The following is a 27,963-nucleotide window of genomic DNA, read 5'->3' as shown; positions in this document are numbered from 1 at the left end:
AGTTGAAGAAACTCGTTCCAGCCATTTCCGAGATACGAGCGGCCAAAGTTTGGGTTTTTTTTCTTCGTTTTTTCTTCTACTTCTTTTCGCACTCTTTGCAAAATCCGCTATAAAACATGAATGCATGCTCCAATCGGGCTGAAATTTGGCAAACATAAAGGGCTCATTAAGGCGAATCTCATTACCAAGTGTGGTAAGAATCCGATGAACATTAACGGAGTTATGACCGATTATTTGCGTAAAATTAGGTCGAAGGTCTGTCACGCCCACAGGGTAAACCGCTTGAAGGAATGAGCTGCAAATTGCTATGTAGATGGAGTAACTATCATAGGAGTGCCTTTTTGTGGTTTGAAAGAAATCCAGTTAAATGCCATCGAGATATGACACAAAACCCAACCTGTGTCAAAATTACATGATCGATTTTTATGAATAAAAACTATTAGTTTTCACGCCTACCAGGCAAACCGCTTAGAGCAGTGAGCTGAAAATCGGTGTGTAGCTGGAATAATTATCATAGAAAGTTCTAGCTGTAGTACAGAAGAATCGGATTACAAACCACTGAATTATGATTCCAAAGCCAACTACGTGTAGCATATGCGAGATCGAGATACTCTAATAGAACAGTCACCCTTATAGAGCATTCAGCTATGTTTATAATTTACTCAATTATAGAATTATATTACATTGCAAGTTATTCTGTAGGGAGTTCAGCTACAAACAAGTCACCCTGTAGTCAGATCAGCTAGAAGAAAGTACCTAATAGAGAGTTCAGCTACAAAGAAACCATCATGTAGAGAGTTCAGCTACAAACAAATTTCCCTGTAGAGAGATTAGCTAGAAGAAGTTACTTTGTAGAGAGTTCAGTTACAAAGAAACCATCATGTAGAGAGTTCAGCTGCAAACAAATCACCCAGTAGAAAGTTCCACTATGAACAGATCACCCTGTAGAGAGTCCAGTTAGAAACAAGTCATCCTGTAGAGAGATCAGCTAGAAGAAGTCATCTTGTAGAGTTCAGCTACAAAGAAACCACCATGTAAGAGAGTTCAGCTTCAAACAAATCACCTGTAAAGAGTTCAGCTAGAAAGAAGTCACCCTGTAGAAAGATCAGCTAGAAACAAGTCACCCTGTAGAGAGTTCAGCTAGAAGAATTACAGTGTAGTGAGTTCAGCTACAAAGAAACTACCATGTAGAGAGTTCAGCTGCAAACAAATTGCCCTGTACAGAATTCAGCCACAAACAAATCACCCTGTAGAAAGATCAGCTAGAAGAAGTTACTTTGTAGAGAGTTCAGCTACAAACAAGTCATATGGTAGAGAGATCAGCTAGAAGGATCACCTTGTAGAGAGTTCAGCTACAAAGAAATCACCCTGCTTCATCTTTTCTTCTTCCTGTGGTAAAGAAAAAAATGATAGGTTAAAAAGCCCTAAAGCCGGGCATAGGCCGGCTTTGGGGTATACAAATACAAAAAGAAGTGAAATCTAATCCAAAACAGCCAAGCTGTAAAAAAAGAGTGCGGCCCTCAGAAAGGCTATGGTGAAAAAATATGGGGAAATCCAAAGTGGAGGCCAAGAAATGGCTGTGATGGTAGGTTAATGGTAAAATTTTAATAACAAAAAATTCAGGTGAATTTGGTGCCGCTTGGTCTTGGCACAAAATTCACCTGAATTGTCGTTACTAAAATTTTTACCATTAACCTACCATCACAGCCATTTCTTGGCCGCCACCTTGGATTTCACATCTTTTTTCACCATAGCCTTTCTGAGGGCCGCACTCTTTTTTTACAGCTTGGCTGTTTTGGATTAGATATGTATCTAACTGGACACCTGTTTTGTACAGTGTTGATGTTCAGGGGAGTGCAAATCACCACACAAACTTCAGGAGGTTTAGATTGTCATTATTTTGGCAAAAACCTTATGAGAATTTTGCCACTAAAATTATATGATTATGGTTATGCCATTATTCTTCTGGTAACTTTCCAACAGAAGCCATTCGACATGATACTACATGTGTTGTTGATCAAGTACAAAGTCAATGCAAGTTATTGTGTGGAGGTACTATTATGGTAGCAGAGGTGACTTCACTACTGCTCCACAAAATTGCCAAAATAAATACACTGTTTTTCAAAGTGACCAACCTAGGCCCTCAGCATTCTGAAATGTAATTTATGGTTAATTAGGTGTGCTAAAAAGTTTTAAAAGATTCATAACCAATCTTTGGTTATTTCATAACACGACTAAGTCTATTTCCAGCAGACTACCACTACTATTTAAGCCCAGACTCAGTGATGCTCAACTCCACTCTTCCCTTTCACACCATGGTCATGTTGAGTAGGTACTAATGTACATAATAGCCTTTTATTCATAGCTAACTAGTTTTGAAATTTACTTGATGTGTGAGAACAGTTTCCAAAAAAAATACAAAACTTCTAATTCAATGCATGAATAATAATGTATTAAGTGCATAATCTCATAGAAACCCTGCATATTATGTTTTGTCACAATTCCTTGTCAGTTGTCAGTCGCTCCAGCAGCATCATCCTTATGTGCAACAATTACTTGTTGTGTTCCACCATATTCCCACTACAATGATCAATGTGTACTGTATAGCTAACCTGCGACAGGTACAAAGAAAGCATAGCTTATTTGGTAACATTATTGTTAACAAAGTTATAGCTAACGAATGTGTAAAAGGTAGAGTAGGGCTTATCATACAGTACGATAGTAACTGTATAGTAGGGACCACAAAGGAGTAGGCATGGCCCACAAAATAATATCGCCCAAACATCAGCCTCAATTTTCCCTTACAACAATGAGGCAGCATGGTGAGGTAAAACTAAACCCAAACAAGCTTTCAGATCGACCTGAAATGCTTTCAACAAGTTCTTGATTAAAATGCTGCGTAACGGGTTGAACATAGCTGACAACGAAGTGTAATGGTAACTTCACTTTTCACACGATAATTGATATAGCTGGGGCACGCGGTGCCTTTTCAGATGCGGTATGCGTGGGGTCCCCAGCTATAATAAAATTATTTACAAAAAAGTTAACAAACAAGTACACGAAAAAATTTGGAATTTTCAACTAGAGTAGGGACGACAGTACATTGATAAAAAGTACTGAAACAAGTGCATAGGGGTAGTGAACAATACTAAAATACAGTTAAATAATAAGACGTGTTATATCCCTACTGTGCTTAAGATGCCATAATGGAAATGCACAGTAGGGATATAACACGTCTTATTATTTAACTGTATTTTAGTATTGTTCACTACCCCTATGCACTTGTTTCAGTACTTTTATCAATGTACTGTCGTCCCTACTCTATAGCCCATGTGGATGACCACAAAGCTTCAACACAAGGTGCAGCTATATACAAAAATAGTTGAAAATTCCAAATTTTTTCGTGTACTTGTACACATATGTGACTGGGCCTGCGAAAATAGGGCATGTGGGCACAAACTACACCCCGACACATAACATCTCATATCTCAGTACCAAGATGGAATATTTTTATTCTGTAACTTTCATGTTAAAGCCAACTAAATATTTAGTACATGCTGAAGTTCTTGGCCAAACAGCAACGGAATACAAAGTTAGATGAATCAACGCGTGAAAAAGTGGGTAATTTCTATGTGCCCACATGCCCTATTTTCGTAGGCCCGGTCACATATTCTATTTCACTATTGAGATAACATGTATGATGTGTTGTGGTGTGAGGTGTAGTTTGTGCCACACACTCTATTTTCTTATGTATTATGCACACTATAGTGAATATATTATAAACAGCAGAGCAGCGTTTACCTGTTTTACACATGGTCTTGTTACCACTCCAGCTTCCATCACTCTGACAGGTCCTATTGTCACTACCAATTAGCTCATAACCAGTGTTACATGTGAAACTACAAGTGTCTCCCTCACAACCCACTCCTTTTCTACTGGAACTACATGATGTGATCTCTCCATTGGATGGTATTGATAGGTTATCACATCGAATATCTGCAAGGAACCATTATTATGTACAGTAGACTCTTGGTTATCTAAACCCCTTTGTTCTTGACAATGATAAAAGTGTTCAGATAAGTGAATAGTTCGGATAATTGAAGCCCATACATTTATATACAGAGCTCCGTTGAAATACTCTAATAGAACGCACACCTATACTCAAAATACTGTAATAGAACAGTCATTTTCAATTCCGGATAATCGAGGTTCCGGATAAACGAGGGCCAGATAACCGAGGGTCTACTGTATTAGAAATAGGAAACAATCAGAAAGTATCTGTGTGTTAGATACCATAAAATAACAAATTCGCATGCATACCATCCATTTACTAATGCCAAGGCTATTGACACCTACCAGCAAAAACTTAGATAATAAATGTAGAAAAAAAATGGAAAGAGAAATTGGACTTAAGCCCATCCCAACCCATGCACTAGAATTTAGGATCCTAACCACTTAACCACTGTTACCAACTACCCACTCTCTCTTCTTTTCTACCTTATAATGTGAGTTGAAAAAGATGCCTGGTGAAGAAGAAATAAAAGCTGAATCCTACCCTAACCCTACCACTACAGTAGCTGAGGTTTGCCTGTTAAGAATAATGATGTCTTTCACTGTCTGTAAGAAGGTAGATTCTTGGTGACCTCAAAGCAAGCTATGGTTGCAAACTCCAACCCTAGTTTGCCTCGAACTCACCAAAAACTTTCTTTCATACAACTAGTGGGCTTGATAATTGAGTTGCTTTGGTCAATGTCAGTAGTTTTTGGTGGTGTCAATTGACACCGATGGTTGGTGTCATTAGCCATTGTATTTTAATGTATAAAATATCTGATTGGCAAATACAGTATGTACATGTATATGTATAATATGGGTCTAGTATGGTAGAACTATATTGTAGAAACCATAAAAATTTGTATTTCTCGCAGTACAACCAAAAACCAGTCACATTCCACCTTCAAGATGACTTGGCAGTACTGACAGACTATACTAACCATGATTGTCGTGGCACATGTCAGAGTGCCATGGTGAGTCCATATTATTGTATTATCACATAAAATCATGAACCTATAGCTACAGATATCATATTGTACTGTATAGCAGGGACTACAAAATTGTGGGCGTGGCCCATGGAGGAAAATCACTCAAAAACCAGCCTCACTTTTCCTGAGGCAGTACTGGTTAGGTAAAACCAAGCCCAAACAAGCCTTCAAATCGACATGAAATATTTTCAACAAGTTGCCATGGGATTTTTAAAAAAATTACGGAATTTTCTAGTGACTGACTGACTGAGTAACCAACTGACTGAGTAACTGACTGACTGATCGACCAAGTAATTGACTGACTGAATGATTCCATCAGACAAGCATAACTTAATAATGGCTAAAGCTACAGGCTAGATTTTTTCACTGTTCGACGTTGCTATGACCCAATAGGTACGTGCATTTTGGCATACTGCAGTACATACAATGCATTCTTCATGGACTTAGCATTGTCCTCCTTTGTCATCTTTCATGACAGCAAAAAGTGTCAATTAGGCGGTAGCACGTGATGGCTTCTCTTCGTAACAAAAATCGTCTGTATTTTCATAGTGGCTACTTTGATTGCAAAGGTGCTTTTCAAACAGTTCTTGATTTGTACTGCTGTGTAACAGGTTGAACATAGCCAACAACAAATACTTCACTTTTCAGATGATAATTGATATAACTAGGGCAAAAAGTGCCATTTTTTTCTGTATGCGTGGATTGCAGAGGTGCTTTTTGAATAGTTCTTGATTCGTAATGCTGTGTAATGGGTTAAACATAGCTGACAACGAAGCGTAATGGATACTTTACTTTTCAGATGATAATTGATATAGCTGGGGCATGTGGCACCATTTCAGATTTGGTATGTGTGGGTTCACCAGTCATAATAATTATTTACAAAAAAAGTTAACAAGCAAGTACACAAAATTTTTTGGAATTTTCAACTAGAGTAGGGACCATAGCACATTGATAAAAGCACTGAAACAAACTGGAGTAGTGCACGATATTAAATCACAGTAAAACAATATATCCCTACTGTGCATTTCCACTATGGTATCTTGAGCATAGTAGGGATATAGCACTTCTTATTGTTTTACTGTGATTTAATATTGTGCACTACTCCAGCTTGTTTCAGTACTTTTTATCAATGTGCTTTGGTCTCTACTCTAGTGAAAATTCAAAAGTTTTTTGTGTACGTACTTGTAGACAGTATGAGTGTGGGTGATCTGAGGAAATCATAGGTCTTCCTGCACCACCGTATTATATTTGCAACTCAATAGAAAATCTCAATATTTTAAATTTTTTATTATTAGACCACAGAAAGGTGAAATATTCGAAATTCATTGGCTACTTACAGGTATCTAAATCCTGGAGATCCCTTGTTTATGTCTGAATAGATCCCAGTCTCTGGGGCAATACAAAACATGGCAATCATGTGCCTGTAACATTGGAAATGCATGGGTGTTTAACTGGATAGTAAGTTCCGTTACAAGGTACAAGAAGGTGTATTGGGCTTGTTTCTACTAATGAATGCTACATTTCTCATGTCACAAGCAGCAGTGAAGGTACACTAACAAGCTGTACAGTCAGACATCAAAACAAAGGGATCCAAAGAATTTAGAAACCCTCAGGCTCTGTAATTGCACCCTCACTTCACTCAGGCCTAATGTATTTTGTGGACTGGACTCACGCACTGAGCTGGAAACAGCTTTTAAACAATAATCCAGACATTATCCATCTCTTGCAACACTGGAGACACCACTATCCAGCTACAACTGCTGATACATTCTTCCTTACAAGTCAACAAACTAGCACGTGCACTAATTAATTAGAATGCACTTACAATACATGAGTACCAGCAGTGATAAAGCATGACAGAGGCTATTGATTGTAGCGTAGATGTTTTCCTTTATTGCTTTAGCACTAGTGCTAAGGTTGTAGAGATGAGCCAGTAATAATTCTTAGCAGGGTAGGCACCACCCGGCGAGATGATGGGGCTGCAATAAACTGGCTCATCACTACAGCCCTATCACTAGTGCTATAAGTACTGGAGCAACAAAGGAAAGACATCTAAGCTACAGCAATAGCCTCTACCACGTTTTATCACTGCTAGTACTCGTATATCGTAAGTGTATTCTAATTAATTAGTGCACGTGCTAGTTTGTTGACTTGTAAGGAAGAGCAGTATCAGTAGTTGTAGCTGGATAGTGGTGTTTCCAGTGTTGCAAGACATTGTTAATGTCTGGATTATTGTTTAAAAACTGTTTCCAGCCCAGTGCGTGAGTCCAGTCCACGAAATGCATTAGGCCCTTCGCTCACACAGGGAATTTTGGACTACTAAATTTCAGGGGCGTAGCCAGGACTTTTTTGAAGGGGGTTCGGATTTAAAGTGGAATGTCTTACGGAGAAGGCCTGGGTGCTTCCCCTAGACCATGTTTGGACTAATATGATGCATACACAAAATGTGCCCTTAGGCAGTAACATTAAAAGGTGCTGTTTATGCATCTAACTAGCTAAAACCTACACACTGCTGTTTATGCAGCTTATAGAAACTATAAAACTAGCTGTTCACTTCCAGACAGCATACTGACAGCCAACTTCAATTTCCTAGCACACGGAAGCCCTCCACACTCGAGTCCCTTAGTTGGTAATACTTCTTTCCAGATACATTATTCTCGGCCGGTCCTCCTGTTGATGGTCAGCAACTTCAGACTTGGCTTGTACTCCAATGTGTTCGAGACATCACGTGCCCATAACATGTAACAAATAAACAAACCATTCGTCAAGTAAATATACATCAACAATTCACAGTTTGTGCTAACCTGACACATGTATAACATGACCACTAAAATTTATCAGCTGCTGCCTTGTAATATGTCTCAACCGACCATTGAACAGTCCTTCGCCATTTCACTCGCACCATTTCAACCATGCATCACGTGCGCAATTGATCACGTGATGCAATAGATATGCTTTTCAATGGTTCAGCATTAATGTGATGTGACCCTCAGGAGTAGTGCAGAGGAGCACCAGTGGGCAAGTAGCTACCGGAGAGCTCCAGGGCTGTAAGATTTGGTGTGATTTTTAATTTAAAAAAATCTGCCCCTGAAAGGGGAGTTCATCCAAACCATCCGAACCCCCCCTGCCTACGCCCCTGAATTTCGCAGAACCCTGTGTCTTGATGTCTAACTATTATATAAACTGCAGCTATCAAACAATATAATATACTATATTATAGCAACAAATAGTGAAATCCATGCAAAAACAGGTAAGCCAAGCAGTAAAATGGTGCAGCCCATAAAAGCCAAGGGACAGCCAAGAAATGGCTGCAACGCTAATATAAATAATGGCTTATTGGCATTAACATGATAATTAATTACAGTCATTTCTTTGCCACCACGTTTGATTTCACACCCTTTTTTACCTGCAGCCATTTTACAACTTGGCTGTTTTTGTATGGATATAAATACACCAAACAATCTTACCAAATAACACTTTAATCAAGGGCTGCCATGCCTCCCAGTCTGTACTATCTATGATAGTAAAATTTGTGGATAACTTGTTTTCATTTTGTACTTTAATGGTGTAAGAAATATACCCTTCTGTTTGAATATTCCAAACAGTATAATACTTTCCTTGCTGTGGTATATAGTATCCAATAATATCACCTGACTGAAACTCAACCATTTTAGCATCAGAAAGAGACACATTAGCTAAGTAATACTCTCCATTGTTAATATCAGTTATATCACCAGGAACAAGTTCATATTGACTTATCCGTTTGTATGATGATGATGATGATGATGAGCTTGTAGGATGCCATACTTGAATAGTAGGATAGTGTTGTGGGTTGTTGCCAACTTGTTTCAGACTTATAATATAACCAGTTATTCTTCCATTACATGAGAATTTAGTGTTTGGAACTATCACTTGTAAGCTATCATTAAAAGTAAAATTTCCTTTTTGGTTAACATTGACTGTATCAACACAGCTCTGCCCACCTATACAAATTAACATGCATATAAAGAAACAAGTATGCACATGTAAATTTTTGTTAAGGAAACCTCACCGGAATTGTTTTGCTTTCTATTCACATATATGCAGCCTCTGTTCACAACCCCTTAGCTATAAACATTCTTTTAATAAGTAATTAGCGTGGAAAAACTTTAAATAAATAATGTGTGGCAGACTGGCAGTGTTAAATACACTGTCCCTTGCAAAATTATACATATGAATTACAACTTGTTATAAATGAAGTGTACTCCTACATATAATCCAAAGCAGCCAAACTGTGAAAAATGGCTTGAAAAGTTGTCATATCAAAGAGGCAGCAAATACTAGATGCAATGTCAATTAATTTTTATAGTAAAATTACAAAATTATTTGACATAAATATCACTACAGCCATTTTGGACTCCACCCTAATAGTTGTATTACATAGCTGAATTACTTAGCAGAATGGTCTACTGGATTTTATCACTTATAGCAAAACATCCTAATCAACACTCATGGTAGTGAGTCATGCAGCCAAGAAAGTAAAAAGCACATGGTTACCAAAAATAAACATGAGCCACTGCTGAAAGTTACTGTATTTATACAAGTAGAAAGAAAAATAGGAATTTTAAGCTGGATTAGACTATGGTATGGCTCATTTACATGCTCACTTAGTGACCTACACATGTTCACTTAGTAACCTTCCCTCAAGCAATTTTGTACATGATAAATAATTAACATGAAAGGCACACTGCAGTACTTGATAATACTGTAATACTCTTAACCTTCTTCTCCATGTCCTGCAAATAATTCTGGACAAATAGTAGACTAAACGGTGTATGTACTGTAGCTCTAGCTGTTACTTTGGTTACCGGTTTAATAATTGTTTTTGTGGGTGCTATAAGGACTTCAGGAAGAAACAGTTCCGCTGTTCTGCATTGTTCTTTCACCCCACACTCATACTCTGGCTATAAAGATATGTACATAGTCTAATAAGTTAGACACAGCGACCAATGGGAACTAAGCAATTTAGTAACCCCTCAGACTCTCAGTTGCACCCTTGCTGTGCTAGGGACGCTACAGCCTCAGGCCATCAGAGTTACTAAATCACTTAATTCTCTTGGTCTTGGTGTCTAACTATTATTTAGGGATCAAAGAACTAAAAAGCAGGGAAACAAGGGAACAGCTGAAAGTTGTGAAACAAAGGAGGTTGTCTATATGTACCTGCAGATATACTAGTGGACATCTAATCCCTACTCTTCAGTCTATAACCATGATTGAATTAGGGATTAGATGTCCACTAGTATATCTGCAGGTATAGGCAACCTCCCTTGTTTCACACCTTTCAGCTGTTCCCTTGTTTTCCTGCTTTTTCGCTTAAATTCCTAATTTTCCTTCTACTTGTTTATTTACTTTTTTAATAACACAATTACAGTATGACTACTGAATCCATGTGTTACACATTAAAAGAAAGAATGGTACCAGGCATTCCATAAAATAATTTTGCATCTAAATGCGTACCCTATGCAATAATTAATTATGCACTGAAAAGTGAGGTGGCCGTTATACTTCATTTGTAGCTATGCTCCGCTTGTTACACAGCATTAAAAACAAAGAACAGTACAAGAAACTTTTTTGCAATGAATCCAGTCACTATGGAAAATGTGGGGCAAAAACCATGACACAGCCAGAGGAAGCCATATCACACTATTGCAAATTGACACCTTGGGTTATCAGTGAAAAGAACTGGAGCACAAAGGAGGACAAAGGTAAGTCCATGATATGTGCATTATACGTACTGCGGTTAACTGCTTCAAACTCTATTTTAAATTACACTCAAACTAGTTACCACTTCCATGGCTGTTTCCGCTATACAATTGATATGGACCTTTCATGATAATACAAGCACCATGGTACCATGCATTCTCACATGACACCATTAAAATTTAGTGTCACACTACACTATCACATGTTAGGAATGCATACTCATTGGGTAAACCTAGATTTTGAACATATGTTGTATTATGCCTGAAGGCATGGAGTATATTAGAAAACAAGGTGAATATTACCCACCCAAAACAGACTAAATAGAGTCTGAGGTCACAAATTAATTGACATAATATTCATTGATATCATATCTTTTTCATATAGCCTACGTATTTTGAGTAGCTGCACCCTTTTTCACAGCTTGGCTATTTTGGATAAGATATCACTTCATATAATTTATACTGGCTTTTATCTATCTTTATTATTCTAAAGATAAGCATAATCTAACAAGCAGCACAAAATTCACCTGAATTGTTGTTAATAAAATTTTTACTATTAACCTACCATCACAACCATTTCTTGGCCACCACCTTGGATTTCACATCTTTTTTCACCATAGACTTTTTGGGGGCCGCACTCTTTTTTGACAGCTTGGCTGTTTTGGATTAGATTTCACTTCCTTTTGTATTTGTATACCCCAAAGCCAGCCTATGGCCGGCTTTGAGGGTTTTTTAACCTATCTTTTTTCTTTACCACAGGAAGAAGAAAAAGATGAAACAAATGTTGAATACTTTAAATATTTCTGATTTTATCAGTAAATGCACATTTTATATATGTAATACATATATTTATTACAGAACTCTCCATGGTGTTTTCTTTGCAACTGAACACTTTACAAGGTAACTTCTTCTAGCTGATCTCTCTACAGGGTGAATTGTTTGTAGCTGAACGATCTACAAGGTAACTTCTTCTAGCTGATCTCTCTACAGGATGATTTGTTTGTAGCTGAACTATCTACAAGGTAATTTCTTCTAGCTGATCTCTCTACAGGGTGATTTGTTTGTAGCTGAACTCTCACATGATTGTTTCTTTGAAGCTGAACTCTCTACAAGGTGATTTCTTGTAGCTGATCTTTCTACAGGGTGATTTGTTTGTAGCTGAACTCTCTACAAGGAAACTTCTTCTAGCTGATCTCTCTACAGGGAGATTTGTTTGTAGCTGAACTCTCTACAGGTGATTTGTTTGCGGATGAATTCTCTACATGATGGTTTCTTTGTAGCTGAACTCTCCACAAGGTAACTTCTTCTAGCTAATCTCTCTACAGGGCGATTTGTTTGTAGCTGAACTCTCTACATGGTGGTTTCTTTGTAGCTGAACTCTACAAGGCGATTTCTTCTAGCTGAAATATCTCTTTCCGTACCTACAAGGTAACTTCTTCCAGCTGATCTCTCTACAGGGTGAATTGTTTGTAGCTGAGCTCTTTACAGAATGGTTTCTTTGTAGCTGAACTCTCTACAAGGTAACTTCTTCTAGCTGATCTCTCTACAGGGCAATTTGTTTGTAGCTGAACTCTCACATGATTGTTTCTTTGAAGCTGAACTTTCTACAAGGTGATTTCTTCTAGCTGATCTTTCTACAGGGTGATTTGTTTGTAGCTGAACTCTCTACAAGGAAACTTCTTCTAGCTGATCTCTCTACAGGGAGATTTGTTTGTAGCTGAACTCTCTACAGGTGATTTGTTTGCGGATGAATTCTCTACATGATGGTTTCTTTGTAGCTGATCTCTCTACAAGGTAACTTCTTCTAGCTAATCTCTCTACAGGGCGATTTGTTTGTAGCTGAACTCTCTACATGGTGGTTTCTTTGTAGCTGAACTCTACAAGGTGATTTCTTCTAGCTGAAATATCTCTTTCCGTACCTACAAGGTAACTTCTTCTAGCTGATCTCTCTACAGGGTGAATTGTTTGTAGCTGAACTCTCTACAGGGTGATTTGTTTGTAGCTGATCTCTATACAGGTTACTTGTTTCTAATTGATCTCTTGAATTCTCTTCAGGGTGACTGCTCTATTAGGATGACTGCTCTATTAGAGTATCTCAATCTCGCACTTGCTACACCAAGTTGGATTTCGTGTTATAACTCCGTGGCTTTAAGTCTGATTCTTCTACACCATTGTAGAGCCTTTCTAAGATAATTACTCCATCTGTACAGCGAATTTTAAAGCATTACCCCAAGCAGTTTATCTGGTAGGCGTGGCAAGTAGTCATTTTTTACTAAAAAGTTGCTAAACTGTCTACATAATTTTACTATAAAGTGTATTATGTAGTAGAGTTCCACAGGTTCTAGGGTTCTAGAGGTTCCATGGTTCCAGAGGTTGCAGGGTTCCGGAGGTTCCAGGGTTCCGGAGGTTCCAGGGTTCCGGAGGTTCCAGGGTTCCGGAGGTTCCAGGGTTCCGGGGGTTCCGGAGGTTCCAGGGTTCCGGAGGTTCCAGGGTTCCAGAGGTTCCGGAGGTTCCAGAGGTTCCGGAGGTTCCAGGGTTCCAGAGGTTCCAGAGGTTCCAGAGTTCCAGAGGTTCCAGTGGTTCCAGAGGTTCCAGGGTTCCAGTGGTTCCAGAGTTCCAGAGGCTCCAGGTAAAGTAACTATTACTCTAAAGGAGTAACACATGCTCAGAAGGTGGTGTGACTTAGTCTTCAGTTATTCTCTTCAGAGTTTATTTACTCTCCAAAGTTATTAAATCCTTTCTACCCTGGGAAGTTTTTAGAGTGGTGGTTACTCTTCATTTGTAATAGTGTAGAGGTTCCAGAGTTCTTTATAGAGGTTCTTTATAAATAAAATATGTAGTTTTTTTGTAAACTGCTGAGATCACTCGAGAATTTAACCTCACCTTACAAAACTTTTACCCAGGATGCATACCCCATACACTCTAGATTTGCATGTTTTATGTACTATAATATATCAATAATAAATTAATAATATAAGTGTGATTACACTGATATGTCTTTCTATGCATAATTTAAGTTAGGGCACATTGTAAAGTTTTTGAACCGGTACTGAGATAATATTTTGTGTGTGTATACATGTGTTAGCTATGATGACATTGTTGATGTTGAGTCACTACATCCAAGAAGGAAATTCCAAATGACTATTCTATATTGATAGGAGAGTATATTACAGTGGAACTGAACACCTTGAAGCCAGGGGTAGTCCATAAGTATGAAAAGTCTGTATCTCTGAAACTGTGTATAAAATTAATAACCTAAAAATACCATTACTATCATTTACCCTAATAAAATAGTCACCACTCTAATAGAGCAATAATCTGGATTAGTCTGGATAAGTGAAGTCTACATAACTGAGGTTTCACTGTAATAAATCCTTAATGATAACTTGAATAGCGTAACCTGGAATATATAGGCCTGAAATATATAAGCCTGAAACACCGCATAATTATGATACTATGTGCATTCTTTGCAATTGCTAAAAAGTATGACTTAAAATTTCTTTAAGATTCAAACTTGTAACACCTATTTTTCACAAGTTTCATTTCCCAAGATCCCCTTGCTGGAGCATGCTATTCATGCTGAGTGTGTTTCACACACTAGTATACGTGCATCATCTCATGGTCAAACATAAGCACTGCAAGGTCTAGATCTGCCTCACCTATTTAAAATTTATATGCCCTTGATGAGGCTCATATTATAATTATGATTCTTTAGCCCACTGGTTTCTATTATAATTTCTTCAGGTTTGATGAGCACTATCCCAATTACAAAAGAAATGTTACTTGGCACGTTGGTGTCCTTTTCCTACCAATCAAAACCTTTGTATTCTGTCTTGTTGCATGTGCTGCAACCTTGTCAGCATATGGCTGGAGTAGGGTAGTAAAGTTACCATTTCAGACAAATTACTATCATTAAGTACGGTAGTACTTAATGGTAGGGATCGTCAAGGTTCACGATTTCCCGCCAAAAAATTACGCACCAAAAGCAGACTTGCAAAACCATCTCGGCGATTCAGCAGTATTGTATTACAAAAGTGAAGCACGATTTCACCTTCAAAACGACACGAAATGCATCCTATGAGTTTCCACGAATTTTAAAAAAAATTCTATCTGATCGAATTTTCTAGTGACTGACTCCCTAACTGATGCCTTCAGCCAGGCCTAGCGGGAAGATGGCAACAGCTACAGTCCTACTTTTTGCATGAAAACGGCTCGCTTTGCCTATAGATTAAACCTTTCCTACACCGATAGAAATACAATCCTTGCACTAGGGTCTTACCTTTCATCATTCTTTAATGTCGCCATCATCCTGGATTCACTACAGGTAGTGTTAATAACTCCACAAATGGCTTCAATGTACGGCGCCGTCCATTTCAATAAGAGTGCTCGCTAAATAGAGTAATCATAATCTTCGCGGTAAAATATTCGAATACATGTGGTTGAAAGTTCGAAGTTGATTTTGAGCAGGAAGAGCGAGCTGTTCACAATCGGGAAGCTTTGTACGTGTAAGTGAATATATTTAGCGACTTATATCTTTTGTTTCTGGCAAAGTTAACCGGCAAAATTAATATTGCTTGCGTTTGTAAACGCATTTCTTTGCTGTAAACAACGTATCTACCTCAAGTATTTGAGTGATATTAGAAATAATTTGTAGCAAAATAGCGTTAGCTAAGGGTATTGTGGTTATTATTGCTTTGTGTGTTCTCTCTGAGGCAATATTGGGTGCGGCAATGCCTTCGAAGGAAGTGGCGCGGAAGAGTAGAAAGAAGGAGAATAACAGGGCATACTATGAAGCTCGTACAGAGTCTATACTCTCAGAGAGAAAGGACAAGTACAGCAGTGAATGCCGATCACAGAGTCATGCTAATGAGTACTACAAAAATGTAACAGCGTCGCGTGAGAAATCAGCTGAAGCCACCAAAACATCATTTAACAAAGATTTGGCAAAGTCTCGCATTGAGTCAGCGGAAAGGCAAAGGGAATACTACCATCAAGACTTGGAAAAGTAACTTTAGTGTCCTGTGTAATAGAAACTGCATGCACATAAAAGATAAGATTCATGCAATGTTTGTAAAAAGTACACAAACAAGTGGAACAAAAAATTAGGAATTTTCAATATGAGTAGGGATCAAAGTAATAAAAAGTACTGAAACAAGAGAGATTATCTACCACCTGAAGTCATGCTAGTACACACATAATCCCTACTTCAGTGCCATTATATCTTAAATCTTGGCAACTGAAGTAGCGATTACGTGTGTACTAGCATGACTTCAGGTGGTAGATAATCTCTCTTGTTTCAGTACTTTTTATTACTTTGATCCCTACTCATATTGAAAATTCCTAATTTTTTGTTCCACTTGTAATATAGGAACAAGACTGGTTCTGAGAGTGTATGTGGTTCAGGTTTACTCTAGCAATTACCATCTTATAACCGGCCACTATGCTGACTTCCCAATGTAGGTGTTCTCTATAATAACTATATACCTTTATAGATGCTAAAACTCTCTTACATAAAATTGTTATTATTGTACATAAGATTAGATCTACTTTATTGAAATTATTTATACTAGTGTTGATACAGGTACCTAGCTAACTTATCATATCTGCAAAAATTAAAAACCAACTAATGCAATGGAAATTTTAATGCAATGCTGTTCATACCTGTTGAAAATCATGTATGTGAACACATAAATCCATGTATAAAGATAAGGGAATTGCATGTGCACATAGTATTTTACATACCATTGAGTACTACCTGTTACCAACCAACAATTTTAGTTAGTAACATAACAGAAAACACTAATAGCATTTAGTTGTATTTTATAATAAATCATGGTATAAAGATTTAGTAATTACTTAAATTGGTATGGGTAAGCTACATTATTGTATGCCACAATTGCATACTCATTGCAAGTGTGCACTGTAATTATTACATAGTGTTTGAATATGGTACAGTTATTATTTACCCGGTGGAGAGAACTTTGACATTAAAGAAACTTACCATTGTCCAATTATGTGTATGGCTTTAACCCTAGTTAGCCACACCCTTTCAGTATAATACACTTAAAGTTAAACATGCACATACTGAAAAGTTTGGTAAGATATTGCATGCATGCACATGCTACATGGTGGACATTGGTGTTGCCAGTGACATTTAGGTGTAGTGAAAGCACAAATATAAAATGTGATGTTGAAAAAGGTGCATGTAAAATGAGAGGAAAAGATGACACACTCAGTGAAAGAACACAAAGCAGAAAAACAACCAGTAACTTGCTCAGTTCTGAAATGTAGGGCAAGCACCAAACACAACCACATTTTATTGTTTTTGTTTGTGAGTCACCCTTGTTTTCATATTAATAACAGAGACACTTCTCATAATTGATGTTATTTGGGCTGCTTATTTAAACAAAAATGATACCCTTTTTCTTTTGATGTAGCATACATAACTCATCACAGTCATAATCATGTTACAATATGTACATGTAAGTAAGCAGGAAAAATCCAAATTCTATTAGAGATCACAAAGAAAAATAAAAGTAGTGAAACAAGCAAATGCCTACACCTGCTGATGTACTAGCAGATATTTGATCTCTAATGCAGCCAGGCTGACAGATAGGTATACATGCAGGCCAAAGTTTGGACATCAGCAATTCAATAAATTTGAGTACTGTATCATTTCTTGACATTGGAAACACAATGACATTATGGTGCTTTTTGCCCTGTGATGTTTCTAAAAGGATTTCATGGGTGAAATTTTAGGAGCATGCAGCATTTTAGAATGGATCCTACAACAGCATTACTGTACTCCTTGACAGGACTATTTACTGACCTAGCTGTTCAATAGTTGTAACTGTAATAACTGTGTATTACTTTTGTTACACACAGCTCAGAAGACTAGAAGTAAATCATTGGTGGAGCAGCCTTGTAAAAAAAGAAAGTTAAAGAAATAGATGACATTGTAGTGCTGTGATTATAGCTGTGTGTTTTATTTTTGCCTTTTATTCCTGTCTGGAAACAATGCATATAAATAATTTTACAAAAGTGGATCTTATGTACAATTTTTTTTTGCCAGAGAATATTGGCATCTATAAAGGTAGAACACATACATAGGGGAGTCAGCATAGTGGCTGGTTATAAGATGGTACAGGGGTAATTGCTATTAAGAGTACACCAGAAGAATAATAATTTGCAAGCCTAATCAGAAGTGTATAAATTTTAAATAGGTGAGGCAGATCTAGACCTTGCAGTGGTTATGTTTGACCATGAAATGATACACATACTCTAGTGTGTGAAACACACTCAGCATAAAAAGCATGCTCCAGCTAGGGGGTCTTGGGGGCATGAACGTCTGAAAATTAGGTGCTGCAAGTTTGAATCTTAAGGTAATTTTTAAGTCATACTTTTCAGCAATTACAAAGAATGCACATAGTATCATAATTATGCTGTTTTTCAGGCCTATATATTTCAGGTTACGTTATTCAAGTTATCATAAAGGATTTATTACAGTGAAACCTCAGTTAACTGGACCCCACTTAACCAGACTAATCCAGATTCTCAGTTAACTGAACTATGGAAATGAATGCTCTATTAGAGTGGTGACTGTTCTATTAGGGTAAATGATAATAATGATATTTTTATGTTATTAATTTTATACACAGTTTCAGAGATACAGATTTTTCATACTTATTGACCACCCCTGGTTTCAAGGTGCTCAGTTCCACTGTAATCTACTCTCTCTAAAAATATAGAGTAGTCATTTGGAACTTCCTTTTTGGTTGTAGTGACTCAACATTACCAATGTCATCATAGCTAACACATGCAAACACGCACAAAATATTAACTCACTATACCGGTTCAAAAATTTTACAATCTGCCAACTGTAACAGTATTAATTTACTGTTGTTGTTACAAAACAGTGCCCTGCTATTGATGGCATGGGAAACTCCAAGAATTTTTTAATTGATAGGTTCTTTTTGTGATGGCAGGTCCTAACTTAAATTATGTATAGAAAGGTATATCAATGTAATCACACTTATATTATTTATTTATTATTGCTATACTATAGCACAAAAAACAATAGAGTGCATGGGGTATGCTTCCTGGGTAAAAGTTTTGTAATTTGAGGTTGAATTCTAGAGTGATCTCAGTAGTTTGTTATCAAAAACCTAGATATATGTTATTTATCGGGAACCTCTATAAAGAAACTGGAACCTCTGGAATGTCTGGAACCCTGGAACCTCTGGAACCTCTGGAACCCTGGAACCTCTGGAACCCTGGAACCTCTGGAACCCTGGAACCTCTGGAACCACTGGAACCTCTGGAACCCTGGAACCTCTGGAACCTCTGGAACCCTGGAACCTCTGGAACCTCAGGAACCCTGGAACCTGTGGAACCCTGGAACCTGTGGAACCCTGGAACCTGTGGAACCCTGGAACCTGTGGAACTCTACTACATAATACACTTTATAGTAAAATTCTGTAGGCAGTTTAGCAACTTTGTTTTTATTAGCTAATCTCGGTTGCATAATTGTTACACACTGTTGGTTTTTTCATTGCATCTTCCTGGTTTTTAGCTCAATTTCTTTTAAACCACAAAAGGTTTGCGGTTCAATAGTTAACCTATTCACCCACCGATTTTCAGCTTCTTCCATACGCCGTTTACCCTGTAGGCGTGACAATATATTGGTGTTATTTTTTGTGAATAATCGCTCATAACTCTTTGCCTGATTATGGTATCTAATCCAAAACAGCCAAGCTGTAAAAAAACAGTGCGGCCCTCAAAAAGGCTATGATGAAAAAAGATGTGAAATCCAAGGTGGCGGCCAAGAAATGGCTGTGATGGTAGGTTAATGGTAAAAATTTTAATAACGACAATTCAGGTGAATTTTTGTGCCGCTTGGTCTTGGCAAAAAATTCACCTAAATTGCCGTTATTAAAATTTTTACCATTAACCTACCATCACAGCCATTTCTTGGCCGCCACCTTGGATTTCACATTTTTTTTCACAATAGCCTTTTTGAGGGCCTCACTGTTTTTTTACAGCTTGGCTGTTTTGGATTAGATTTCATTTCTTTTTGTATTTGTAAAACCACAAAGCCGGCCTATGGCCGGCATTGGAACTTTTTTAATCTGTCTTTTTTTTCTTTACCACAGGAAGAAGAAAAGATGAAGCAGTTGTACTTTAAATATTTCTGATTTTATCAGTAAATGTACAAATTATATATATAATACATATATTTATTACAGAACTCTCCATGGTGGTTTCTTTGTAACTGAACACTCTACAAGGTGGCTTCTTCTTGCTGCCCTTTCTACAGGGTGAATTGTTAGTAGCTGAACAATCTACAAGGTAACTTCTTCTAGCTGATCTCTCTACAGGGTGATTTGTTTGTAGCTGAATTCTGTGCAGGTGATTTGTTTGCAGCTGAGCTCTTTACAGAATGGTTTTTTTGTAGCTGAACTCTCTACAAGGTAACTTCTTCTAACTGATCTTTCTACAGGGCAATTGTTTGTGGCTGAGTTTTCTACAGGGTGATTTCTTTGAAGCTGAATTCTCTACATGGTTGTTTCTTTGCAACCGAAATCTCTACAAGGTAATTTCTTCTAGCTGATCTCTCTACAGGGTGATTTCTTTGCAGCTGAACTCTCTACATAATGGTTTCTTTGTAGCTGAACTCTCCACAAGGTAACTTCTTCTAGCTGATCTCTCTACAGGGAGATTTGTTTGTAGCTTAGCTCTCTACAGGTGATTTGTTTGCAGCTGAACTCTGTACATGATGGTTCTTTGTAGCTGAACTCTCTACAAGGTAACTTCTTCTAGCTGATCTTTCTACAGGGAGATTTGTTTGTAGCTGAACTCTCTACAAGGTAATTTCTTTTAGCTGACGTCTCTACAAGGTCACTAGTTTGTAGCTGAACTCTCTACATGATGATTTCTTTGTAACTGAACTCTCTACAAGGTGACTCCTTCTAGCTGATCTTTCTACAGGGTGATTTGTTTGTAGCTGAACTCTCTACAGGTGATTTGTTTGCAGCTGAACTCTCTACATGATGGTTTCTTTGTAGCTGAACTCTGTACGAGGTAATTTATTTTAGCTGATGTCTCTACAAGGTCACTAGTTTGTAGCTGAACTCTCTATAATTGTGGTGGTTTCTTTGTATCTGAACTCTATAAAAGGTGACTTCTTCTAGCTGATCTCTCTACAGGGAGATTTGTTTGTAGCTGAACTCTCTACAGGTGATTTGTTTGCAGCTGAACTCTCTACATGATGGTTTCTTTGTAGCTGAACTCTGTACGAGGTAATTTATTTTAGCTGATGTCTCTACAAGGTCACTAGTTTGTAGCTGAACTCTCTATATGGTGGTTTCTTTGTATCTGAACTCTATACAAGGTGACTTCTTCTAGCTGATCTCTCTACAGGGAGATTTGTTTGTAGCTGAACTCTCTACAGGTGATTTGTTTGCAGCTGAACTCTCTACATGATGGTTTCTTTGTAGCTGAACTCTGTACGAGGTAATTTATTTTAGCTGATGTCTCTACAAGGTCACTAGTTTGTAGCTGAACTCTCTACATGATGGTTTCTTTGTAGCTGAACTCTCTACAAGGTAACTTCTATTGATCTCTCTACAGGGCGATTTGTTTGTAGTTGAACTCTCCACATGGTAGTTTCTTTGTAGCTGAACTCTACAATGTGATTTCTTCTAGCTGAACTATAGTTGCATGAACTCCCTATAAGGTAAATTTTTCTAACTGATCTCTCTACAGGGTGAATTGTTTGTAGCTGATCTCTCTACAGGGTGACTTGTTTCTAGCTGATCTCTATACAGGTTACTTGTTTCTAGCTGATCTCTTGAATTCTCTTCAGGGTGACTGCTCTATTAGGATGACTGCTCTATTATAGTATCTCGATCTCGCACTTGCTGCACCAAGTTGGATTTCGTGTTATAACTCCGTGGCTTTAAGTCTGATTCTTCTACACCATTGAAGAGCCTTTCTAAGATGATTACTCCTTCTATACAGCGATTTTCAAAGCATTCGCCCTAGCGGTTTGTCTGGTAGGCGTGGCAAGTAGTCATTTTTTTATTAGCTAATCTCGATTGCGTAATTGTTATACACTGTTGGTTTTTTCGTTGTATCTTCCTGGATTTTAGCTCGATTTCTTTCAAACCTCAAAAGGTTTGAGGGTCAATAGTTAACCTATTCACTCACCGATTTTCAGCTTCTTCCCATACGCGGTTTACTCTGTAGGCGTGACAACATATTGGTGTTATTTTTAGTGAATAATCGCTCATAACTATTTTCCTGTTTATCGTATCCTAGCCAAAGTTGGTACAAAGATGCGCCTTTATACCCCCCTTCTGTGTGCCAAAGTTCAAGGCAATCGGATATAGCGTTCGCGTTTTATAGCAGTTTTTGAAAGTGTGCGAAAAGAGGAAGAAAAATCAAGACACACGGTAGTGTGTCGTGCGGCCCAAGAAGCCGGCGCGCAACACCCGCAGGAAGAAAGAAAACGAAATTTTCGCACCTCCGTAGCTCTGTGCTGCCTTAATGAAACAAGACAATTTTTGCTGTGGACACTCCCTCCACCTTAAGCACTCCACATTCCAAATTAGAGCGAAATCGCTTCACGAATTCCCGAGATATGCGACTTCAAAAATTGGCTTAGTTTCTTCGTTTTTTTCTTCTTATTTTTCTTCCTCTTTTCGCACACTTACAAAAACTGCTATAAAACGCGAACGCCATATCCGATTGCCTTGAAATTTGGCACACAGAAGGGGGGTATAAAGGCGCATCTCTGTACCAAACTTTGGCTAGGATACGATAAACAGGAAGAGAGTTATGATCGATTATTCACGAAAAATAACACCAATATGTTGTCACGCCTACAGGGTAAACCGCGTATGGGAAGAAGCTGAAAACCGGTGGGTAATTAGGTTAACTATTGAACCTCAAACCTTTTGTGGTTTGAAAGAAATCGAGCTAAAAACCAGGAAGATACAACGAAAAAACCAACAGTGTGTAACAATTACGCAATCGAGATTAGCTAATAAAAACGACTACTTGCCACGCCTACCAGATAAACGGCTAAGGAGAATGCTTTGAAAATCGCTGTATAGATGGAGTAATCATCTTAGAAAGGCTCTTCAATGGTGTAGAAGAATCAGACTTAAAGCCACGGAGTTATAACACGAAATCCAACTTGGTGCAGCAAGTGCGAGATCGAGATACTCTAATAGAGCAGTCATCCTAATAGAGCAGTCACCCTGAAGAGAATTCAAGAGATCAGCTAGAAACAAGCAACCTGTATAGAGATCAGCTAGAAACAAGTCACCCTGTAGAGAGATCAGCTGCAAACAATTCACCCTGTAGAGAGATCAGCTAGAAAAAGTTACCTTAGAGGGAGTTTATGCAACTATGGAAAGGGATAGTTCAGCTAGAAGAAATCACCTTGTAGAGTTCAACTACAAAGAAACTACCATGTAGAAAGTTCAACTGCAAACAAATTGCCCTGTAGAGAGATCAATAGAAGAAGTTACCTTGTAGAGAGTTCAGCTACAAAGAAACCATCATGTAGAGAGTTTAGCTGCAAACAAATCACCTGTAGAGAGTTCAGCTACAAACAAATCTCCCTGTAGAGAGATCAGCCAGAAGAAGTTTCCTTGTAGAGAGTTCAGCTACGAACAAATCACCATGTAGAGAGATCAGCTAGAAGAAGTTACCTTGTAGATAGTTCAGCTACAAACAAATCTCCCTGTAGAGAGATCAGCTAGAAGAAATTACCTTGTAGATAGTTCAGCTACAAACAAATCACCCTGTAGAAAGATCAGTTAGAAGAAGTTACTTTGTAGAGAGTTCAGCTACAAAGAAACCATTTTGTAAAGAGCTCAGCTGCAAACAAATCACCTGTACAGAATTCAGCTACGAACAAATCACCATGTAGAGAGATCAGCTAGAAGAAGTTACCTTGTAGATAGTTCAGCTACAAACAAATCTCCCTGTAGAGAGATCAGCTAGAAGAAATTACCTTGTAGAGAGTTCAGCTACAAAGAAACCATTCTGTAAAGAGCTCAGCTGCAAACAAATCACCTGTACAGAATTCAGCTACAAACAAATCACCCTGTAGAGAGATTAGCTAGAAGAAATTACTTTGTAGAGAGTTCAGTTACAAAGAAACCACCATGTAGATAGTTCAGCTACAAACAAATCACCCTGTAGAAAGATCAGTTAGAAGAAGTTACCTTTTAGAGAGTTCAGCTACAAAGAAACCATTTTGTAAAGAGCTCAGCTGCAAACAAATCACCTGTACAGAATTCAGCTACAAACAAATCACCCTGTAGAGAGATCAGCTAGAAGAAATTACCTTGTAGATAGTTCAGCTACAAACAAATCTCCCTGTAGAGAGATCAGCTAGAAGAAATTGCCTTGTAGAGAGTTCAGCTACAAAGAAACCATCATGTGGAGAGTTCAGCTGCAAAGAAACTACCACTGCCCAAATTTCAAGGCAATAGCTCTTTCTAATCTGAAGTTATCAATTGTCAAAGTTGGCAAATTGGATGTGTGTGGAAGGCCCCTTTTTGCAAATCCGGTCACATATGTATTATATATATAATTTGTACATTTACTGATAAAATATTTAAAGTACATCTACTTCATCTTTACTTCTTCCTGTAGTAAAGAAAAAAAACATAGGTTAAAAAAGTCCCAAAGCTGGCCATAGGCCGGCTTTGGGGTATACAAATACAAAAAGAAATGAAATCTAATCCAAAACAGCCAAGCTGTAAAAAAAGTGTGCAGCCCTCAGAAAGGCTATGGTGAAAAAAGATGTGAAATCCAAGGTGGCGGCCAAGAAATGGCTGTGATGGTAGGTTAATGGTAAAAATTTTAATAACGACAATTCAGGTGAATTTTTGTGCCGCTTCACAAAATTTACCTGAATTGTCATTATTAAAATTTTTACCATTAACCTACCATCACAGCCATTTCTTGGCCGCCACCTTGGATTTCACATCTTTTTTCACCATAGCCTTTCTGAGGGCCGCACACTTTTTTTACAGCTTGGCTGTTTTGGATTAGATACGATAAACAGGAAAAGAGTTATGATCGATTATTCACGAAAAATAACACCAATATGTTGTCACGCCTACAGGGTAAACCGCGTATGGGAAGAAGCTGAAAACCGGTGGGTAATTAGGTTAACTATTGAACCTCAAACCTTTTGTGGTTTGAAAGAAATCGAGCTAAAAACCAGGAAGATACAACGAAAAAACCAACAGTGTGTAACAATTACGCAATCAAGATTAGCTAATAAAAACGACTACTTGCCACGCCTACCAGATAAACCGCTAAGGAGAATGCTTTGAAAATCGCTGTATAGATGGAGTAATCATCTTAGAAAGGCTCTTCAATGGTGTAGAAGAATCAGACTTAAAGCCACGGAGTTATAACACGAAATCCAACTTGGTGCAGCAAGTGCGAGATCGAGATACTCTAATAGAGCAGTCATCCTAATAGAGCAGTCACCCTGAAGAGAATTCAAGAGATCAGATAGAAACAAGCAACCTGTATAGAGATCAGCTAGAAACAAGTCACCCTGTAGAGAGATCAGCTGCAAACAATTCACCCTGTAGAGAGATCAGCTAGAAAAAGTTACCTTATAGGGAGTTTATGCAACTATGGAAAGGGATAGTTCAGCTAGAAGAAATCACCTTGTAGAGTTCAACTACAAAGAAACTACCATGTAGAGAGTTCAACTGCAAACAAATTGCCCTGTAGAGAGATCAATAGAAGAAGTTACCTTGTAGAGAGTTCAGCTACAAAGAAACCATCATGTAAAGAGTTTAGCTGCAAACAAATCACCTGTAGAGAGTTCAGCTACAAACAAATCTCCCTGTAGAGAGATCAGCCAGAAGAAGTTTCCTTGTAGAGAGTTCAGCTACAACCAAATCACCCTGTAGAGAGATCAGCTAGAAGAAGTCACCTTGCAGAGAGTTCAGTTACAAAGAAACCATCATGTAGAAAGTTCAGCTACAAACTAGTGACCTTGTAGAGACATCAGCTAAAAGAAGTTACCTTATAGAGAGTTCAGCTATAGAGAAACTATCATGTAGGAGTTCAGCTGCAAACAAATCACATGTAGAGAGTTCAGCTACAAGCAAATCTCCCTGTAGAGAGATCAGCTAGACGAAGTTTCCTTGTAGAGAGTTCAGCTACAAACAAATCACCGTGTAGAAAGATCAGCTAGAAGAAATTAACTTGTAGAGAGTTCAACTACAAAGAAACCATCATGTAGAGAGTTCAGCTGCAAACAAAACACCTGTAGAGAGTTCAGCTACAAGCAAATTTCCCTGTAGAGAGATCAGCTAGAAGAAGTTTCCTTGTAGAGAGTTCAGCTACAAACAAATCACCCTGTAGAAAGATCAGCTAGAAGGAGTCACCTTGTAGAGAGTTCAGTTACAAAGAAACCATCATGTAGAGAGTTCAGCTGCAAACAAATCACCTGTAGAGAGTTCAGCTACAAACAAATCTCCCTGTAGAGAGATCAGCTAGAAGAAGTTTCTTTGTAGAGGGTTCAGCTACAAACAAATCACCCTGTAGAAAGATCAGCTAGAAGGAGTCACCTTGTAGAGAGTTCAGTTACAAAGAAATCATCATGTAGAGAGTTCAGCTACAAACTAGTGACCTTGTAGAGACATCAGCTAAAAGAAATTACCTTGTAGAGAGTTCAGCTACAAAGAAACCATCATGTAGAGAGTTCAGCTGCAAACAAATCACCTGTAGAGAGTTCAGCTACAAACAAATCTCCCTGTAGTAAGATCAGCTAGAAGAAGTTTCCTTGTAGAGAATTCAGCTACAAACAAATCACCCTGTAGAAAGATCAGCTAGAAGAAGTCACCTTGTAGAGAGTTCAGTTACAAAGAAACCATCATGTTGAGAGTTGAGCTGCAAACAAATCTCCCTGTAGAAAGATCAGCTAGAAGAAGTTTCCTTGTAGAGAGTTCAGCTACAAAGAACCATCATGTAGAGAGTTCAGCTGCAAACAAATCACCTGTAGAGAGTTCAGCTACAAACAAATCTCCCTGTAGAAAGATCAGCTAGGAGAAGTTACCTTGTAGAGAGTTCAGCTTCAAAGAAATCACCCTGTAGAAAATTCAGCCACAAACAAATTGCCCTGTAGAAAGATCAGTTAGAAGAAGTTACCTTGTAGAGAGTTCAGCTACAAAGAAACCATTCTGTAAAGAGCTCAGCTGCAAACAAATCACTTGCACAGAATTCATCTACAAACAAACCACCCTGTAGAGAGATCAGCTAGAAGAAGTTACATTGTAGATAGTTCAGCTACAAACAAATCACCCTGTAGAGAGATCAGCTAGAAGAAGTTACCTTGTAGATTATTCAGCTACTAACAATTCACCCTGTAGAGAGGGCATCAAGAAGAAGTCACCTTGTAGAGTGTTCAGTTACAAAGAAACCACCATGGAGAGTTCTGTAATAAATATATGTATTATATATATAATTTGTACATTTATTGATAAAATCAGAAATATTTAAAGTACATCTGCTTCATCTTTCTTCTTCCTGTGGTAAAGAAAAAAAAGACAGGTTAAAAAAGTCCCAAAGCCGGCTGGTGGTATACAAATACAAAAAGAAATGAAATCTAATCCAAAACAGCCAAGCTGTAAAAAACAGTGCAGCCCTCAAAAAGGCTATGGTGAAAGAAGATGTGAAATTCAAGGTGGCGGCCAAGAAATGGCTGTGATGGTAGGTTAATGGTAAAAATTTTAATAACGGTAATTTAGGTGAATTTATTTGCCAAGACCAAGCGGCACAAAAATTCACCTGAATTGTCGTTATTAAAATTTTTACCATTAACCTACCATCACAGCCATTTCTTGGCCGCCACCTTGGATTTCACATCTGTTTTCACCATTGAGGGCCGCAATGTTTTTTACAGCTTGGCTGTTTTGGATTAGATAAGAAGAAAAACGAAGAAAATAAACCAATTTTTGAAGTCGTATATCTCGGGAACGCTTGAAGCGATTTTGCTCTAATTTGGATTGTGGAGTGCTGAAGGTGGAGGGAGTGTCCACAGCAAAAATCGTCTTGTTTCATCAATGCAGCACAGAGCTACGGATGTGCGAAAATTGCATTTTCTTCCTGTCAATATACTCACGGGTGTTACGCGC

The 27,963-nt window shown here is 38.0% G+C and overlaps 2 protein-coding genes across 4 annotated transcripts in view; one reads left to right on the top strand and one right to left on the bottom strand.

The window, feature by feature from the left end:
- The window catches only part of LOC136254619 (uncharacterized), a 281,340-nt gene that overhangs the window by 174,867 nt on the left and 78,510 nt on the right, over window positions 1-27,963 (bottom strand). Inside the window, exons 5-6 of the mRNA XM_066047363.1 lie at window positions 8,507-9,022; window positions 3,802-3,996 (exon numbers count right to left, since the gene is read on the bottom strand). Of these exons, the coding sequence (XP_065903435.1) occupies window positions 3,802-3,996; window positions 8,507-9,022 (711 nt within the window). The remainder of the gene's footprint in view (window positions 1-3,801; window positions 3,997-8,506; window positions 9,023-27,963) is intronic.
- The window catches only part of LOC136254640 (uncharacterized), a 48,888-nt gene that overhangs the window by 11,840 nt on the left and 9,085 nt on the right, over window positions 1-27,963 (top strand). The window contains exons 2-4 of one of the 3 annotated variants that reach the window (XM_066047390.1): window positions 3,834-5,024; window positions 15,493-15,785; window positions 17,666-17,857. In XM_066047390.1, the coding sequence (XP_065903462.1) occupies window positions 4,878-5,024; window positions 15,493-15,785; window positions 17,666-17,678 (453 nt within the window). In that variant the 5' untranslated portion in view covers window positions 3,834-4,877 and the 3' untranslated portion in view covers window positions 17,679-17,857. Of the gene's footprint in view, window positions 1-3,833; window positions 5,025-13,865; window positions 15,786-17,665; window positions 17,858-27,963 lie in introns of those variants that run through there. The other 2 variants (XM_066047391.1, XR_010700592.1) reach the window with 2 other exon arrangements.

The sequence above is a fragment of the Dysidea avara genome, chromosome 4, assembly GCF_963678975.1.
Source record: "Dysidea avara chromosome 4, odDysAvar1.4, whole genome shotgun sequence".
Taxonomy (NCBI): Eukaryota; Metazoa; Porifera; class Demospongiae; order Dictyoceratida; family Dysideidae; genus Dysidea; species Dysidea avara.
Note: the sequence above shows the minus strand (reverse complement) of the source record. Positions and strands in the feature narration are given on the sequence as shown.